The following is a 17,715-nucleotide window of genomic DNA, read 5'->3' as shown; positions in this document are numbered from 1 at the left end:
CTCTCAAAAAACAAAATTTTTCTTGCTTCCATCTGAACATTTGCTCTTTAGAAAAACACCACGATAATCTTACTACGTTACTTTCTCGTCTCAACCATCATTTTAGCATTCTTGGTATCACTGAGACAAGGCTTCATTCTACGATCGAAAATACTGAGCTCTCCATCCCTGGTTTTAAGTCATTCGATACCCCGGCAGTCACAACAGTTGGGGGAACTGCCCTTTTTATTTCTAAATCTTTCAATAGCAAGCCTCGTGAAGATCTTTCAAAGCTTGTATATTCTAGTTCTGGCAACCTTGAATCCACCTTTGCTGAAATTATCCTGAAAAACCGTAAAAATTTCATTGTTGGATGTATTTATAAAGACCCTCTTTTCGACATTGACCTTTTTAACGAAAAAATCTTAACTCCTTTGTTGCGAAAGTCTTGTCAAGAAAACAAAAATCTCGTCCTGTTGGGTGACTTCAACATTGATCTTTTGACTTGTTTTTTTTTTTTTTTTTTTTTTTTTTTTTTTTTTTTTTTATCTATAGTATATGTAACACGAACAAATAGTACAAAACTAAGGGTTCCTAACCTCCCGCAAAAGGACCACCAGATCATACCGCCAGGAGGAAGGAACCCAAACTAATCTAACAATAAATTAATAAATCAATTGATAAATGCATGGAAAAAAAAAACTTACTACAGAGGATAAATACTAACAAAAAAATAAAAAACAAAAACAAAAAGAGCTTGGAGAGCAGTTAGAGTAAAAGACTAAAATAACGGTCCCCCAAAACGGCTTGTATCACAGATAAATTTTATTGTTATACTCAATATATCGTGATTTTGGACAATGCTAAAATCGGGGTCGCCATAAAGAAGTATTCTACACAATGTTTTGGGATTAAATGGAAACAAGGTTATGTCAAGTTGAAGAAGGCTGTCAAACATCACAAGTCTGTCATTAGAGTAATCAGAGCAATGCATCAAAAAATGCTGTGTTGTTTCTACTGAATTTTGTCGACAGTTGCAGAAGGGGTCAACTGTGTCTGCAAAATTATGCCTGAACTTATGCTCACGAAGATGACTGAAACCAACCCTTAATCGGTTAAGGAGAACAACACCATCGTTGTCACTAGCTCTGAAAATTGAGTTAGCACTGGGTCTGAGAAATCGGAGAATTGCTTGCTTGAAAGACTTAATAGTGGGAAGATTTCGTATATGATCTCCGAGGTTATTCCATTCATTTATGCAAAAAGGAAAGAAAGAGGCACGATAACGCTCGGTTCTACAGAAAGGTGCCTCGAGTGGTGGTTTTATCCTTCGCCCTGCATTGCGTTCTTCCTCTCCTCTCTGGGGAGGAAGAATATTCGTAAGATAAGCAGGAGCAAAGCCATTGATTATTTTATAAAAAAATACGAGTCTTCTAATTAACCGTCTGTCTGCCAGGCTTTCAAAGCCTAGCTCAAGGTATATTTTTTCTCTGGATGTTCCTCTGAAGCATCCAGTAATTGCAAGACAGGCATCATATTGAACAGACTCGAGTTTTTCAGAAAATGTAGAATTACCAGGACGATCATATACGATATCTCCATAATCTAGGTGTGGTCTAACATAGGTTTTGTATATAGTGACAAGAGATTCCCTGGGTAGAAACTTACGAAGTCTGCGAATAAGACCAATACCTTGATTAGCTTTTTTTATTTTTTCATCAAGGTGACGGTCAAAGGCCAGCTTTTGATCAAGTATGAGACCAAGATGTTTTTGATGATCCTGAACTGCAATGGCTGCATTATTGAAAATAATTTCTGGGGGGTCAGCTGGATTTAACCTCCGGGTAAAGTACACTTCAACTGCCTGTTTAGAAGGATCAGGGTTGAAGGACATTTTCCATTGATGAGCCCACTCACTTATCTTCTGCATGTCACTGTTCAGTTCTTGAGAACAGCGAATATGGTCTAGGATAAGCGAAAACAAGGATGAGTCATCAGCAAAAATTTTGATCATGGAAATGATTCCTTCAGGGAGGTCATTAATGTAAATCAAAAAAAAGAGGGGTCCGAGAATAGATCCCTGAGGTACACCTGCCAAGACTTCCGTCCAATCAGAAGCTTGACCATCAAGAACAACCCGCTGCCGTCTCCCGTGTAGAAAATTCTGGATTAATAAAAGAAGGGAGCCAGAAACACCATATGACTTAAGTTTGAAAATTAAACCATCGTGCCAAACTCTGTCAAAAGCTTTGGAAATATCAAGGAACACTCCACGAGTATCTAGGGGTGGATCAACATCAAAACCATTCAGGATGTTGTGTGTTATGGATAACAGCTGAGACACACAAGAGTCACCCTTGCGGAAACCAGACTGGGAATTTGTGAAAAGATTGTTGTTTTCGAAATAGGTGTAGACGGAGTCAAAGATGCATTTTTCAAAGATTTTTCCAAAAATAGGCAGAAGAGACACTGGTCTATAATTTTTTACCACGCTCTTGTCCCCTTTGTTTTTGTACACAGGAACAACATTTGCTCTTTTCCAGTTTGATGGAAAAATGCAAAAATCTAAAGAATATTGATAGATCTTCATAAGAGGTTTAACCAAGGATTCATCACAGATTTTAATCATCTGTATGGAGATGTCATCCCAACCATGCGCTTTGTTAGTCGTAAGTGCGCGAATGAGGGCTAAGATTTTGGCTTCATCAAGAGCGATATTGTTTATTCTAAGATTAGTTACATATTTTTGTTGCGGTAAAACACTATCAGTGTCTATGAGAGAGCACTGATTAGCAAAGAACTGATTAAATATATTTGTTTTTGTAGCGACGTCAGCAATAAGATTATTGCTGGAATCTCGAACAGGTGGAATCCTTGGCGACTTCCTCCTATGAAGAAATTGATTTAGAATAGACCAGTATTTCTTTGAACCTAAGTTTGGGTCATTAAGGTTATTTGCTAAGCGGGAAAAATAAGAATCTTTAGCATCCCTGACAGCCCTTCTACACCTAGATTGATGTTCTTGAAGGTTTTTGAGGTCTTCTTTCCTCCTCCCATTTTTTACATACCGCTCATAAACTTTCGATTTTACAAGTAGGGCTCTCTTTATCTCAGCCGTCATCCATACCGCATCCTTATTCCTGATGGTTATGACTTTATTAGGCACAAAGTTTGACATAATATTAATGATGGTTTCAGTCAAGAGGGAGACCCGGCCATCCATATCAGTACCCTCAAAACACCTATCCCAGTCAACCATGTGTACCGCCCTTCGTATTAGAACGGGATCTGCTTGGAGAAGTCCCAAACCTTTCGTTCATAAGATGGAGCGAAGGGGATTTTAAAGTTTAGCTTGCAAAAGGTTATCTGGTGATGGCACTTAGGGTGCAAAGATGGGAGGATACCAGTATCCAGAATCAAATGATCTGCTGATGAAAAAATTAGATCAATGCAAGAGGTTGAATTATCAAGGAGATGAGTAGGCCCATCAATTAATTGTTTCAGACCATGCTGGGTAGCTAGATTTTGAATTTCTCTACCTCCAGGATTGGTGACATCACCGCTCCACCAGTCAGAATTCTTGACATTGAAATCCCCAAGAAAGATTGTAGCAGTAGGAGAAAAATTTTGGATATTTATTATAGTCTCCTCCCATTTGCGAGAAAAAACATCGAATTCATCAGAAGTCTGACTGGGGGAACGGTAACAGACGCAAAGAAAAAACCGGTTCGCACCGGTTTTCATCTCAGCTACAAGACATTCGTCCAAAGTAGTGAGTTGTGGTTTCACATCGAGACCTAGATGATCTCGATAATATATACAAACACCACCTCTCTTATTATTAGAGGGATGGTCGCATCTTTTGATCTCATAATTATCAATAACCAGCCTAGGATCGTTATCTTTTATCTCAGAGTTCAGAAAAGTTTCACCCAAACAGACAATGTCGAATTTATGAATGTTTAGAAATGCAGAAAGTTGTTTAATCTTAATAAAATCTCCCATAGAATCTTCAACCCAGACGCTATTCAGGTTCCAATGACAAATGCTTAGCGTGGTTTCCCTCTCCGGCCCAGGGTTAACCTCAATATCTCCGGACAAAATAAGGCATAAAAATATGAGTGTAAAAGGGAAATTTTGTAAGATGAAAAAACTACAGGAGGGATTAAGCTTATGATATTTAAGGTGTAAAATATTGAAAAATCCGATGCATGCTCTGTACTGACTAAGACTTACCCCCATGACAAACTCCGATCAACAACCATCAAACAACATGACATAAGAAATTTGCTCATAATGCTCTCCAAGCCAAAAAATAAAACAAAAACAGAAAAATATAATTCCGAAAAAAGTTGTAAAAAGAGAAAAGAAATGCTTAATGCATAAAGAATCATTTCGTAAAAAGATTCCATCGTGGTTAGTGAGAAGTAATTTAAGTAATTACTTAGATGAAAGGCATCATAAAATGATTGAATTTCGCAAAAAAAGAAAGAAAGTTGCAAAAAAGTTTGATAAACACAAAAAAACCTTCAGATGTAAGAAAAGGAAAAAAAAAAACTACTTGTTTAAAATATTCTGTTTGAAGGACTCGATATCATTGAAAAACTTGAATTCTTTAGATTTTAAGCGTGCAACACAGTTGCAGTTTATGTCTGCAAACACAAAATCCACTGGCCCATCGTCAATGATTAATGCCTTAGCTCTGTCTAAAAGGTCAAGCCTTGCTTTCGTGATGTCGAGACGTATTTTTATGTTTTGGTCTAAAGCATTACTTTTTCTAGCTTTATACAAAGCTGTGCGTTTCCCAAACGAATGAAATTTGACAATCATGGATTGCTTTTCTCGACCAACACGATGAGCCCTATCAATATCAGCAGCAGAAATGTTTAAGTTCAAGTGATTGCAAAGATCCACAACCTTTTTTACACATTTATCAGCGGACTCGTCAGCCGACTTTTCCATGCCGTTGATTCTTAAGCAATATCTCCTTGAATATTGCTCTTGGTGGTCATTTTGTTTTGTCAAGAAATCTACAGAACTTGAAAGTACAGCATTCTTATCACATAAAATATTGACTTTGTTTTTGAGTTCAGAAACTGACTTTTCTAGAAGTTCAATTCTATCTTCATGATGAATGCTATCTTCCTCAAGAGAAAGAATCCTTTTTTCTTGTTCGTCAAGACGATTGTACAACTTGGTAAATAGATTTTTAATGTCAGCAATATCTTCTTTAGTAGCCAATTTCTTCCCAAACTCAAGTAGTTTCTGCTCTAAAATGTCTTCATGCTTGGCAGCATCAGAAGAGTTTCTTAGGACTCTACCTTGACTCATGATATTTCCAAACAAATAGCAAGTAAAACAACCAAATAATCAGCAAAAAACCAATATTTCAATCAAAGATAAGCAAAAAACAAGCCAAAAATTTCAAACGCCCCTCAAATCAAACACGCTACATTGACATGACCGTCCAGTTCCGTGTCTGATGAATTCCACAATTTTGACTTGTGATTCTGACATCTCTCACTCCAAATTTCTTGACGTCCTTGGTGCCTATCAAATTCTTCCATATATTACTCTTCCAACGCGGATCACTGATACTTCAAGTACTCTCATTGATAATATTTTCATCTCTTCTCTAAACTGCTCTTCAATTTCTGGAAACCTCACTGTCTCGATATCCGATCACCTTCCACAATTTTTGATTCTAAACACCGATTGTAGCTCTCACTATAAACCTGAACTTCCTTTTCGTCGAGATTGGTCAAACTTTGATGAAGTAGGTTTCAAAGAAGAATTCGAGAACGTGGATTGGAAAGGTCTTCTTGATATTGAAAGGGGAAATGTTGATTCGTCTTTTAACTCTTTTATAACTCGATTTAATTCTTTGTATGACAAGCATGTTCCCCTGAAACAATTGACCAGACGTCAGGCTGATCTCTTACTAAAACCTTGGATCACCAAAGGCATTCGTTACTCCATGGAAATCAGAGATAACCTTAACAACGACTATCTGAGAGTACCTGATTCTTCACCTGATCTTAAAAAATTTCTCCGTGGTAGGTATAAATTTTATCGAAATCGAATTGTGTCTCTTATTCGTGCAAGTAAAAAACTTTACTATTCTCGTTACTTTTTTCAAAATTCTGGTAATCTTCGCAAACTATGGCAAGGCGTCAGAGAGATTATATCTTCTTCTTCTTCTTCCACTGGCATTTCCTTGAATATCAATGACTCTTTATCTTCTAATCCTGAAGAAGTTTCTGAAGTTTTTAACGACTTTTTCTCTACTATTGCAGGTAAGATACGCTCTAAAATTCCTTACACGCGTCATCATTTCTCAGAATGGCTGAAGAATGACAATCGAAACGTCAATCACTTTCTTGTTTCTCCAACTTCCAAAAATGAAATCTCCAAAGTTATTTCATCTCTCAGTGAACATAAAGCTTCAGGTCCAAACAGCATTCCTTTTCGAATTATCTCCTCAAATCTGAAAAGTCTTTCTTCAATCTTTGCAGATATCATAAATCTTTCTTTCTTTACTGGTATCTTTCCTAGTCAACTCAAAGAAGCAAAAGTCATCCCCGTCTTCAAAAATAAGGGCTCTCCATTTGATGCTGAAAACTACAGGCCCATCTCTCTTCTTTCAAACATCGATAAAATTTTCCAGAAACTTATGCACAAGCGGCTAATAAACTTTCTTGATCATTCTAACTCTATATATCCTTTACAATTTGGCTTTCGTTCCAATCATTCAACTGAGACAGCCCTTCTTTACTGCATAAACAAAATTTCTAAAGCTCTTGATGATGGTGAGTATGGATGTTCTATCTTTATCGATTTGCAAAAAGCCTTTGATACCGTCGATCACTCAATTCTACTGTCAAAACTCGATTTTTATGGCATTCGTGGCAAAGCTCTTGACTGGTTTCGTTCTTTTCTTTCTGGTAGATCACAATTCGTGTCAGTATCTGGTAAGAACTCAAAATCAAAACCCATGGAACATGGTGTCCCGCAAGGCTCTGTCCTTGGCCCTTTACTTTTTCTTCTTTATGTGAATGATCTCCACATTGCTCTTCGATATGCATTGGTCAATCTTTTTGCTGACGACACTATGTTATTTTTTTCAAACGAATCTCTAAAACCAATTTCAAAGCAAGCCAATATTGATCTAAAACTCTTGATGAATTGGCTGAAGGCAAACAAAATATCTCTGAACACCAGCAAGACTGAGCTTATGATCTTCCGTCCAGTCAGAAAGAAAATCAACTACGATTTAAAAATTAAAATCAATGGTCATCGGCTTAGGCCAAGCAAAGTTGTAAAATATCTTGGCGTGTATATTGACGAGCATCTGAACTGGAAACATCACGTTGACTTTGTATGTAACAAATTAAAAAGAGCCAATGGGGCTCTGAGTAAACTTCGACATTATGTCAACAAAAAAACCTTAACATCATTATACTTTTCTCTCTTCCATTGTCATCTTTCTTATGCAGCCCAAATTTGGGGCCAACGTCAAACTACTCATGCTAAACGAGCTCTTATTCTCCAGAAGCAAGCTCTTAGAATTATGTCCTTCTCTGATTTTCGTGCACATTCGTTTCCCTTGCTTTTGGACTTTAAACTTCTTTCCTTTTTTGACTTTGTCAAATACTTAAATATCATTTTACTGTTTAAACTTTTAAATCACAAGCTACCTCTTCCTCTTCTGCAAAGTCTTGAATATAGGCGTCTAAATGATACTGACCGTCATAATGTAATTCGTTGTAAGTCTGGTCTTTTAAAAATTCCTGAAGTAACTACAGTGACTTATAGTAGTAAGTAAGTCTGCGACCGCAGTCGGAGGCGACCCGAAGGCTCCTCTTTCGATAGCTATCTACCCGAAGGTAGGGGAGGGCGCCACTCTTTCTCCCTGGATTTCTCCACTTACCCTTGATCCTTCTCTTAGTTGCTGAGCATCAAGCAGAGAGGCATCAAGTACCATTTTGGGAATCTTTGGTATGACCCGGCTGGGGGTTGAACCCACAACCTTGCGAACCGTACCCGGATGCTCTACCACTGTACTACGGTACTTATGGTAATTACTCAATTTTATACCAATCTATTTCGATTTGGAACGAAATACAAAAATACCTAGCCTATGACGACATCTCTACACTAACATTGGATCGTCTCAAAGATTTAACAAGATTATATTTCCTCTCTTCATATACTTAATTTTTACGATTTTCGAGTTTCGTTCTGAATTTTTCATTTCTTTATTGCTATTTTATAAAAAATTTATTTTCAATGTATCCTAGTAAGATCTTAGAAACTATTTTTTCTTGTAACAGTAGCGTGCGGCCACCTCCTTAGTTTAGCTTTATGTCTATGAGTGTGGTCGCTCGTCTCGCTTATTAAGACAAATAAATTCATTCATTACTTACTTACTTACTTACTAAACTAGATTTTTCCAGAACTTCCTCTTCGCGCGCTTTGTTATGATACGCTATACAAACGCAAGCGCTCACTTTAACTCATTGACCATATATGGAAAACACTCTATTTTTAGCACTTGCAGGATTATTTTTTAGTTAAACGCCGTCTTGTGTAAAATAAATTTTCTTTTCATTCCGCGCTTATTTTTCTTCTTCACAATCCCATTAACAACCATCGTCAATAAAAGTCATTGCCTGAAAGAGTAGTTGGCAGTCATCCAGCAGAAAGACATTTTTGGCGGCTCTCGGCCACAACGGATTTTTTTCTCATTTTTACTTCAATTTTGTTTTGAAAAAAGAAATTATTTTTTTTGGCAGTTCTCGGCCTAGAGAAGCATTTTATTTTGAATTAAAAAAGTATTTTTATATCTAAAGTGCATTTTATATTCATTTTTATTTTTAATTATCATAATTTTTTGGATGGCAGCTCTCGGCCACCATACTTGTCGAGCTAGTCTCAGTCTAGCCTGAACGCCTGAACACTGAAATCAAGGGCACGGTTGTGGCTAAAGAGTAATGGACTTCGTATCTGGACTTAGAAATTTTCGCAAGTGTTCCGTGCACTTGAACACATATATTGAAAGACCAGAATAAGGTTGTTTCAGTTTATAGCAAATAATAATAAATTTTGAGCGGGAAAGTTTTTCTTCAGGAGCAGCATGGTCAGCATATGGTTGGATCATTCACTCTACATTACCATATAGTTTGAGCTTTATTAAAGAACAAAAAGTAATAATGCCAAGAAAAAGAAAAAATATAGCTTTCAAGAGACTTTTAGCTGAGTCCACAGTTTGTTCAGGTTTGTATCTTTTATTTATAACTAGCTGATGATTAGTACAATCGGGTCGGTAGTAGGGCGGGATGTTGATCTCACATTTATGTAGCTAAGATCTCTGGCACTATTCAATATTTAGCATCAGGCAGTCAGGGGGATGATGATATTGAATTCCTATGTAGTGATAAGTTCTCTGCACTATAAACTCCAGCATCAAAACAATGTCCAGAAAATTTTTTCTAACTTTGTTGGGAAGTCCTTTTCCTGGCAGTGGCAAATTAATAATTGCAAATTTTGGGTCGGTGGCTGCTTACTCTCTGAATTATTAAAAAGAAATAGATGGCAACTGAACCCTGTTATCGAACCGATTATCTTATAATTACAATCAATAAACAAAGTATTGAATCGATAGGTGTTCGATATAGAGCTTTTGCAGATCACAATACGATGTCATGTTGAATTATTATTCTCCTGGGAAGATGATGAATGAGAAAGTAGTGCATCTCAACGTTGCCTCAAGGAGTTTGGTGATAAGATTCAGTTACCGCCCGTGATTCAGCCATGTAGATGTATATAAGCTGGTCGTCTAAAAATTGGAGGTAGCCATTGCTGAATGCAGGCCCGCGTTAGTGATAACTCATCTTCATACCGTCAACTGCTCCAACTTGGGACTATCTTACGCAACATGGGACGGCCATTCCACCACCATTTCACCGAACCTCCAAAGTCATTTGATTTGAGTTAAATGAACTGCGTATTAAAAAATACACAATTTCTCTTTTGGCGGCGGGTGTTCTCTAATTCTCTATTCAGCATCCGGTCATTTTAAATGAAAACAAAAGTTAAAAAGGGCGCGCTATCAGTGAAAGTTATCGTGACATGTTATGACAGAAAGTATGATTGATAAACTTGGTGGAGTATCAAAACAAATTTGTTGTCAAAGAGAGATTTAACAGTAAGTGAAAATACAGGCCAGATATCAACAAGTCCCATGTTGCGTACACTCGTCCCAAGTTGGAGCAGTTGACGGTAGTTAGCGCAAGCTAACCATTTGGTCTGGGTAAAATAAAGAAATGATAATAATACTAATTATGTACTCCATGTGTAATTTTAATGCTGGAGTTTTTAATTATTCAACATGACTTTGTGATCTGCAAAAGGCCTATCAGGTACAATTGGATTACCAAACCCAATATCCAACTTTACTGCAAAATCTTCAGTTAGATTAAAGTTTGATTACATAATTTGCTATTCAATTATAAAGTAAATTCATTGAAAATGTTCTCATTGTAATGGAGGTAATAAAATATTTATATATTTCAGTATGGTTTTGTAATGTGTTTATCACATTATGTAGAGTTCCCTTTTTATTCTTTACCGTATTTACATTCTTATCCTACCTTGAAAAATAGTGCAAAATTAGATCCATAAATTACTTTCAGTCCTCTACTTTTTTCCTTTCAGACACATCATCATCATCATCATCTGAAGAAGAAGTAGAAAGAAAACCAGTGAAAATCTTGAAAATTAATAAGTCTGGTATGTAACATCTTATATACCTAAGATTATATTGATATTTTCTTCTTTTTTTTTCATTTTCAATTTTGATAAAACAGACATATTACAATTAATAAATATTTTTGTTGTTTGGAAATTTATTTTCTCACAACAAGACCAGTGCAATCTTACAGCACAATTAATCCAATCTGAAATTTTGATTCTTTCAGTTGAAAAAGATTACGACTCGGGATCTGATCTACTTCCACCTCCACCTCCACCTCAAAAAACACAACCTCTCTCTTCAAAGTCTTCTCTACTTGAGTTTTCTGAGTTAAAAAGAAGACTCAACGAACCGTTGGATGGTTAGTGATAACATTTAAAAGTAAAGCTAGATAGTAATTTTTGAATAATTAGTTTTTACACTAGCTTGGTACTCACGTATAAAAAAGTGGCATTTTAACACTAGTTGCATGTGTCTAATGTTTAGTCACATGCACGTCTACAATTTGTCAGGCATTTAGTGCGACTAATGAGTGTACTCACTAAATTCCATGTGTTTTTTTGTCACTTTGTAGTTTAGATTTTTAGTTTTAAACATGTGCCACTAGTGTTAAACGTCACTTTTTTCCACAAGTGAGTATTAATCTGAATTCCTTTAGAATTTTTGAAATTCATCCTAGTTTTAAATTCTACCTTTGATCCTTTCTCGTTTCATCTTTTTGTTTCTCATTCATCTTCCTTATCATTTATTTTACAGGATCATCTGAAGATGTAGATGAACCCCAAAAGAAACGTGAAACTCTAGGTAACATACATTTAATAAAGGCCTAAAAAGATCGTTCCATTTCTTTGGATCATTTGACACCTAGGGACAGGAACAATTTTTGCAATATATAATAATTGTCTTTTTGTCTGTACATTTTGACTGTATATTTTGACTAAACATTTTGACTGTTTAATTTGACTGTACATTTTGACTGTATAAAATTTTATTTGATTTTCAATCAATTTTTAAAATCATTTATTTTTAGATTATACAATTACTGACTTTTGACTGTTACGTTACAAAATTTACAATATTACAGACTACACAAGAGACGAGAACACACCATATAAAATACATAAGAGAGTTGACTACACGTAACTTATTTAAAACTAAATAAAACAAAATTATATTTGAGTAGCATTCAAGTCAGACTGGTACATACTTTTTCTTGATCTGATAGAAATCTTGAAGATCTTAAACCTATTAATTTAGACGACTTTCTGCCTAACCTTCTAATGATTTGGCATCAACACATTAACATCAAATTGTTGGTTAAAAGTAGGCAGTTTCAAACCTTTACTTGAAAAGATTGGATTAAGTCTTTGCATTGACGTAAAAAGAAGGCATCACTTACACTTTAGACAGTCTCCTAAGGATAACTTGTCTAATCTGATATCTGATTCAGCAAAATTACTTGATTCTCATACTCATTCAATAATTTCTTTTTCAATCAGCTGAGACAAACGAATTGCACAATGCAGGTTTTTCAGATCATACAGATACAGATGACACTATTGGTATGAAATCTTTAATTATTCCATAGCCTCTAAAACCTTTCAAGTTCATCTCAAAGTAAAAGAAATGATTATGTAGCACCTGAGTTACATATTACAGTTTCCTAAAATATTCCTTCTTTATACATACTCATCCAATAATCTCTTTTTTCAATCAGGTGAGACAAACGAATTGCACAGTGCAGGTCCTTCAACTTCTCAGGATACAGATGATACTATTGGTATGAAGTCTTGAATTATTTATAAGTGAAAGACAGTTGTAGAACTCCAATATGACCGACCCCCCGAAACGATAGTGCTGAATGTAAAAAATGTGTCTGTCTCCACGACCATTAGCTCAACCGACATATGTATGAGAACTATTATTTTACACTGAATATGATGTGGTCACTTCTCGGGACAAGCAGCACATCTTGGTTGGGGCTGATTGAGGCTGTACTTACAACAATTAATATATACGCCCAAATTTAATTTCAGATGATACGCTGTAGTTGAGACAATCTCTAAAATAATTATAAAATCTTATTATTTAAATCTTTACATTTAGATCTTCAATACTTCACTTCCAATCATGAATTGAAAACTGCAATCGCAAATTACGAGATAAAAACCATTACCCGATATAATGTACTCAACAGTACAAAAAATTTTGATGAAGATGGTATGTTTCAAGAAGCTCTATTCTCATAATGTTATATATCATTATCTTAAAGATATATGTGAAGAAAAGGGGCCCAAAAATTAAAAAAGTCGAGGGGATTGATCTGCTACTGACATTCATCTATTTTTTTAATTTGATCTCCAATTTTTTAGTATCCCTGGAAAAGTATTTGAAAAATCAAATGAAGATCAAGAAAAAACTTCCCTTTGTCAGATGGGAGATGAATCAGAGAAATGACAAGCTGCCACTCAAATTCACAGGAACTCCGTATATCTGGGTTGGAACTAAAAACTATATATGCCATCAAGGCCAAGATAAGAACATTCGAAGGAAAGAAAAGCTTAAAGGACAAGCTGCAGCAAATTTTGCCAGCAAAGGAGATCATCCCCAATACTCCAAAGTGAGAAGAAACATTCGCCCTACGAAAAAAAAACATTGTTCGGTTAGTTTCGCAGTTAAAAAACTATTTTTATTCCCTGAATATGCCACAGACAGACGACAGCAGAAAGAGAGGAGAGGGGATGTGCATGTGACCATCCATATTTAATGATAGCATTGGTTATTTGTTGTTATTACTATTGAATTTATTCCTGATGTTCATTAGGATCAACAAAATTGGCAACAATGGTGATGGTTGAACAGAACTAGCAAAGCCAAATTGAGAATTTCATTATACAGTGCCAGTGGGTGGTGCAGTGCGTGAAAATTCTTTAGTGGTATTTATTTTTATTTGGTGTTTGAGATTGCCATTCAACTGCTATCCAATAGCAGCTTGGCAAATTGCATAAAATTATAGCACAGGAGAGAGCGATGCAAAATTTTGTAACCTTTTGCTTTCTCAAATTTCACAACGGTGTCAAATAATTGCAGCTTTTTTATTTCCGCTGCCAAATTTCAACTTTGCTAACGCTTGTCTTTGAACCATATGAACAGGGCGGGTCACTCACAGAGTCACGAAAGGGATCTCAAAATCATGTGCATTTTGTAGACCAATCCAAAAGTAAACTTTTCACCCTATATATAATTTTAATTTCCTACCTGAGGTTCGATTCCCACTCGCAGCAGTTCACTCTTGGCAATGAACCTTACCCGGGTCAACCTATGCCATGTGAGGGGAATTGGGTAGTCAGTCCAAGGTGCTGACAAGGCGCTCATTGAAAGCGTCTATAGTTGCGTAGGCCTCAAAGCCTCCTGCCACTACTCAACCAAATAGAAATAAAAATAGAAATTGCCCTTCACCCTTGGCTTGGCAGTAAGGCTACTTTATTTAAAAAAGCGCTTTAAAAATTTCGCCTGATTTTGCTTGTGATTTTAAAAATGGTAAATGCACGGGCATTCATAATTTTCAATTAGAGCCTTTGATTGGAATTATATACCGCATGAATATCAGCGCACCTGTTACCGCCCCATGAAAGCTTTGCACAAACTGCAACATTGCAGAATTTTGCAGCGCGCTATCATTCTAGACAACTTGTGAAACTGATACTATGAACCTCCTCTTGTAGCTAGGCAGCCATCCATGGAATATGTATTCTGCCAAGGGTTGTTAGTTATTAAATTATAAAATATGCCACACGTATCCACAGCAGCTCAGTAAATAAATCGGCATATATATAATTTGTTTTGTCCTTTTTGTTTTGTGGGTTTCGTTCTCTGCGTTTCCATATATAATTGGAAGTTTGGAATAAGTGTGTTAAAACCTTCTGACCCTGGACACGTATATACATTGTAAAGTTTTGTCCGGTGGAATTGAACCTTACTTATTTTCACCAGCTTATAAATCAGTCGCCCAGCAGTACTTTCCCAATCAAAGTCAAACTGTAAAATTTTACGATGGAGACTTCGATGTCAGGTGGGAAATGTAGGGTGTTTATCAGACCTTACACAAAATCCCACCGCATTTTAAATCAAGCCCTACCGGGTTGTCATCTCTAAGTGAACAGTTGACACATGAAACACACTGACAAAAATATTGCCCATGTGATATTTATATCAAAATTTGCAATAAAAACAAAAGTGATCTCTTCTATTCAGTGCTTCTGTTACTTACTCCAAGGTTGGTCTAAAAAGCAGGGTATCTAATCGGGGCAGAAAATTGGCTACCTTGCTTTTTAGACCAACCCCTTGCTCCATAAGGAAGTGTTTTTTATATCAATAAATGCAATAGATGCAATGCAATTGCAGCATATGATGAAGGTTAACCAAATCGTTATCCCTGGCTAACGGATAGTTTGACCTAAATTTTGGCGTCAATTGCTTTTTGGTATATTCAACTATTTGGTGCCTTGCACAAAGGAGGTTTTATAATGGGCACTCTATTAATGCCACCTTTATTTGTTTCAAGTACAATCAACTAATCTAATAGGGTTGAAGGCCTAATCTAAGATTGATGATGATATTGTCAATCGCCATTTTTAAGTTCAAATTTTTAACACATCGTGTTTTCTCCATTGATCGAAAACTTTAAACCAGGCATGACATGAAGAAATGGACCGATAAATTGTTCACTCATAGTGATGGCGTTATAGAAAAGCCTATAAATGAGCCATCTAGTGTGTGCTTCTTGTTTATGCTCGTTCTAATATAGGTGATAGCAATATCGTGCAATGTGATTGTTTTAAAAGTAGCATCTAATCAGATTGTACTTGGAAGAAATAATACTTAATATTGTTGGTGCTTCTGTTAGTGTTTGCTGAGATTGAACAAAATAAGACAATTCACATATTTTCCAACAGGTCTGAACAGGTGAATTTTTGGACCTACCCCGGTGGAGGCAGGGGGGGGGGTCATGCAGTTATTATATAAACACTATGACAATTACTACCGTGGTGGTATATAAACCAAAATTTGGGAAAACAGTTACTCCACCAGTGGACTAACTGCAACATGGGTGGTGCCTAAGCCCAAAATTGTCGATTTTGGGAGGATATGGTGTACTAAGTGAGCACATTTTTCAATTTTTCACTTAAAATTTTAGGTTTTTTTAAATTCCGGAAGGAAAAAAATTCAAAACATTTTTTTCAAAAGTCAAAAAAAAATCACAAAATTTTTTCTTCAATCAAGGCATGAAAGATATTTTAACAAACATGGAAAATGACTGAGATATTTTACTCTTGAACGTCGTTAATAAGACGTACCCAGTAAAATGGTATCAAAAATGAGAAATTCAGTGAAAAAATGCCAAATTTGGCATTTTTGGGGGTGGTATACACCAATTTTGAGGGTAAAATCAGTTAGTACACGTCACTATGGAATAACTGCAAGGGTGGTGGTGTCTGTAGAAAATGTCCAAAATTGCAGTTACTCCACATAGTGTCAAGGAGTAACTGCAAGACCCCCCCCTGGTGGAGGTCCTATAAATTAACCTTTGTCCGTCTGTCCGTCCGTTAGTTACCAGCTTTTCTCATGATTGGCTCATTAGTTTTTTCTGATTTTTTGCACAATGATGCAAAATGGCAATGCCCAAAATGTGACGGAGCCCGATTTTCGAAAAAAAATTTTTGGGGGTAAATTTGGGCCAAAAAACGGCTAAAAAACGGGTTTTTTGGACTTTGTGAAAAATTGGATCATTAATTTTTTCTGATTTTTTGCACGAAAGTAGGGTGCCATCATAGGTATAAGATGGCTCAAGCAGATTTTTGCAAAAAAATTTTTTCGGCTCAAAAAACGCATGTTTATCTATAAGAATCACTATTAATAAGCATACATCGATGTTCTTAGTCAAATTACTCAATTTTTTTATGAGATAGATGTTTTTCTGCTCATGAGGGCTTACTTTTGAAGAATATGTGTGTTTAGACAGGAAATTTGGGTTGCTTGGCGTGTTTTCATAGAAAAACTGGCCAAATTCGATATTTTTTTATAAGCACATTATCAATTACTTAGGTATTGGCTTTTCTCGAGATTGGCTCTTACATTCTTTATGATTTTTTACACAAAGATGCATAACTATAAACCCTTGAATGTGACAGAACCCGATTTTCGAAAAAAAATGTTTTTTGGCAAATTTGGGCCAAAAAACGGCTAAAAAACAGGTTTTTTGGACTATGTGAAAAATTGGATCATTATTTTTTTCTATTTTTTTGCATAAAAGAAGGGTACCATCATAGGTAAAAGATGGCTTAAGCAGATTTTTGCAAAAAAAATTTGTTGGCTCAAAAAACGCATGTTTATCTATAAGAATCACTATTAATAAGCATACATCAATGCTCTCAGTCAAATTACTCAGTTTTTTTATGAGATTGATGTTTTTTTTTCTCACGAGTGTTTAGACAGGAAATTTTGGTTGTTTGGCGTGTTTTTTATAGAAAAACTGGCCAAATTCGATATTTTTTATAAGCACATTATCAATTGCTTAGGTATTAGATTGATTGGCTCTTTCATTTTTTACGATTTTTTGCACATAGATGCATAACTATAAATAATAATGTGACGGAGCCCGATTTTTGGAGAAAAAAAATTTGGGTAAATTTCAGCTAAAATAACGGCCATAAAAGGGTTTTTTGGACTTAGTGAAATATTGGACCATTGTTTTTTTCTGATTTTTTGTATGAAAGTAGATAAAAGATGGCTCAAGCAGACTTTTGTAAAAAATGAATTTTTCAGCTCAAAAAAAGCATCTTGATCAATAAGAATCACTATTAATAATCATACATCAATGTTCTTAGCCAAATTACTCAATTTTTTGGAGATGTTTTTTTGCTCACGAAGTCTTGAATATGAAAGAACAAGAGCATGAAATTTTGGTTTCTAAACGTTTTTTT

The 17,715-nt window shown here is 35.7% G+C and overlaps 2 protein-coding genes across 3 annotated transcripts; one reads left to right on the top strand and one right to left on the bottom strand.

Moving 5' to 3' along the window:
• Positions 1–4,536: 4,536 nt before the first annotated feature.
• Positions 4,537–5,310, bottom strand: LOC136811055 (tropomyosin-like). Its single transcript, XM_067067658.1, has one exon. It carries the CDS (start codon positions 5,308–5,310, stop codon positions 4,537–4,539), a length of 774 nt encoding a protein of 257 aa, XP_066923759.1.
• Positions 5,311–9,155: 3,845 nt separating this feature from the next.
• LOC136811577 (uncharacterized) lies at positions 9,156–13,850 on the top strand. Of its 2 annotated transcripts, XM_067068205.1 has the most exons (8): positions 9,156–9,255; positions 10,696–10,770; positions 10,959–11,093; positions 11,489–11,536; positions 12,232–12,294; positions 12,450–12,512; positions 12,839–12,952; positions 13,105–13,850. In XM_067068205.1, exons 1-8 carry the CDS (start codon positions 9,192–9,194, stop codon positions 13,497–13,499), a joined length of 957 nt encoding a protein of 318 aa, XP_066924306.1. In that variant the 5' UTR covers positions 9,156–9,191; the 3' UTR covers positions 13,500–13,850. The 2 variants fall into 2 exon arrangements, with proteins under 2 accessions (XP_066924306.1, XP_066924314.1); XM_067068213.1 differs by lacking the exon at positions 12,450–12,512.
• The last annotated feature ends 3,865 nt before the right edge of the window (positions 13,851–17,715 follow it).

This window comes from Clytia hemisphaerica, unplaced genomic scaffold, assembly GCF_902728285.1.
Source record: "Clytia hemisphaerica strain Z4C2 unplaced genomic scaffold, Clytia hemisphaerica genome assembly, whole genome shotgun sequence".
Classification (NCBI taxonomy): Eukaryota; Metazoa; Cnidaria; class Hydrozoa; order Leptothecata; family Clytiidae; genus Clytia; species Clytia hemisphaerica.
Note: the sequence above shows the minus strand (reverse complement) of the source record. Positions and strands in the feature narration are given on the sequence as shown.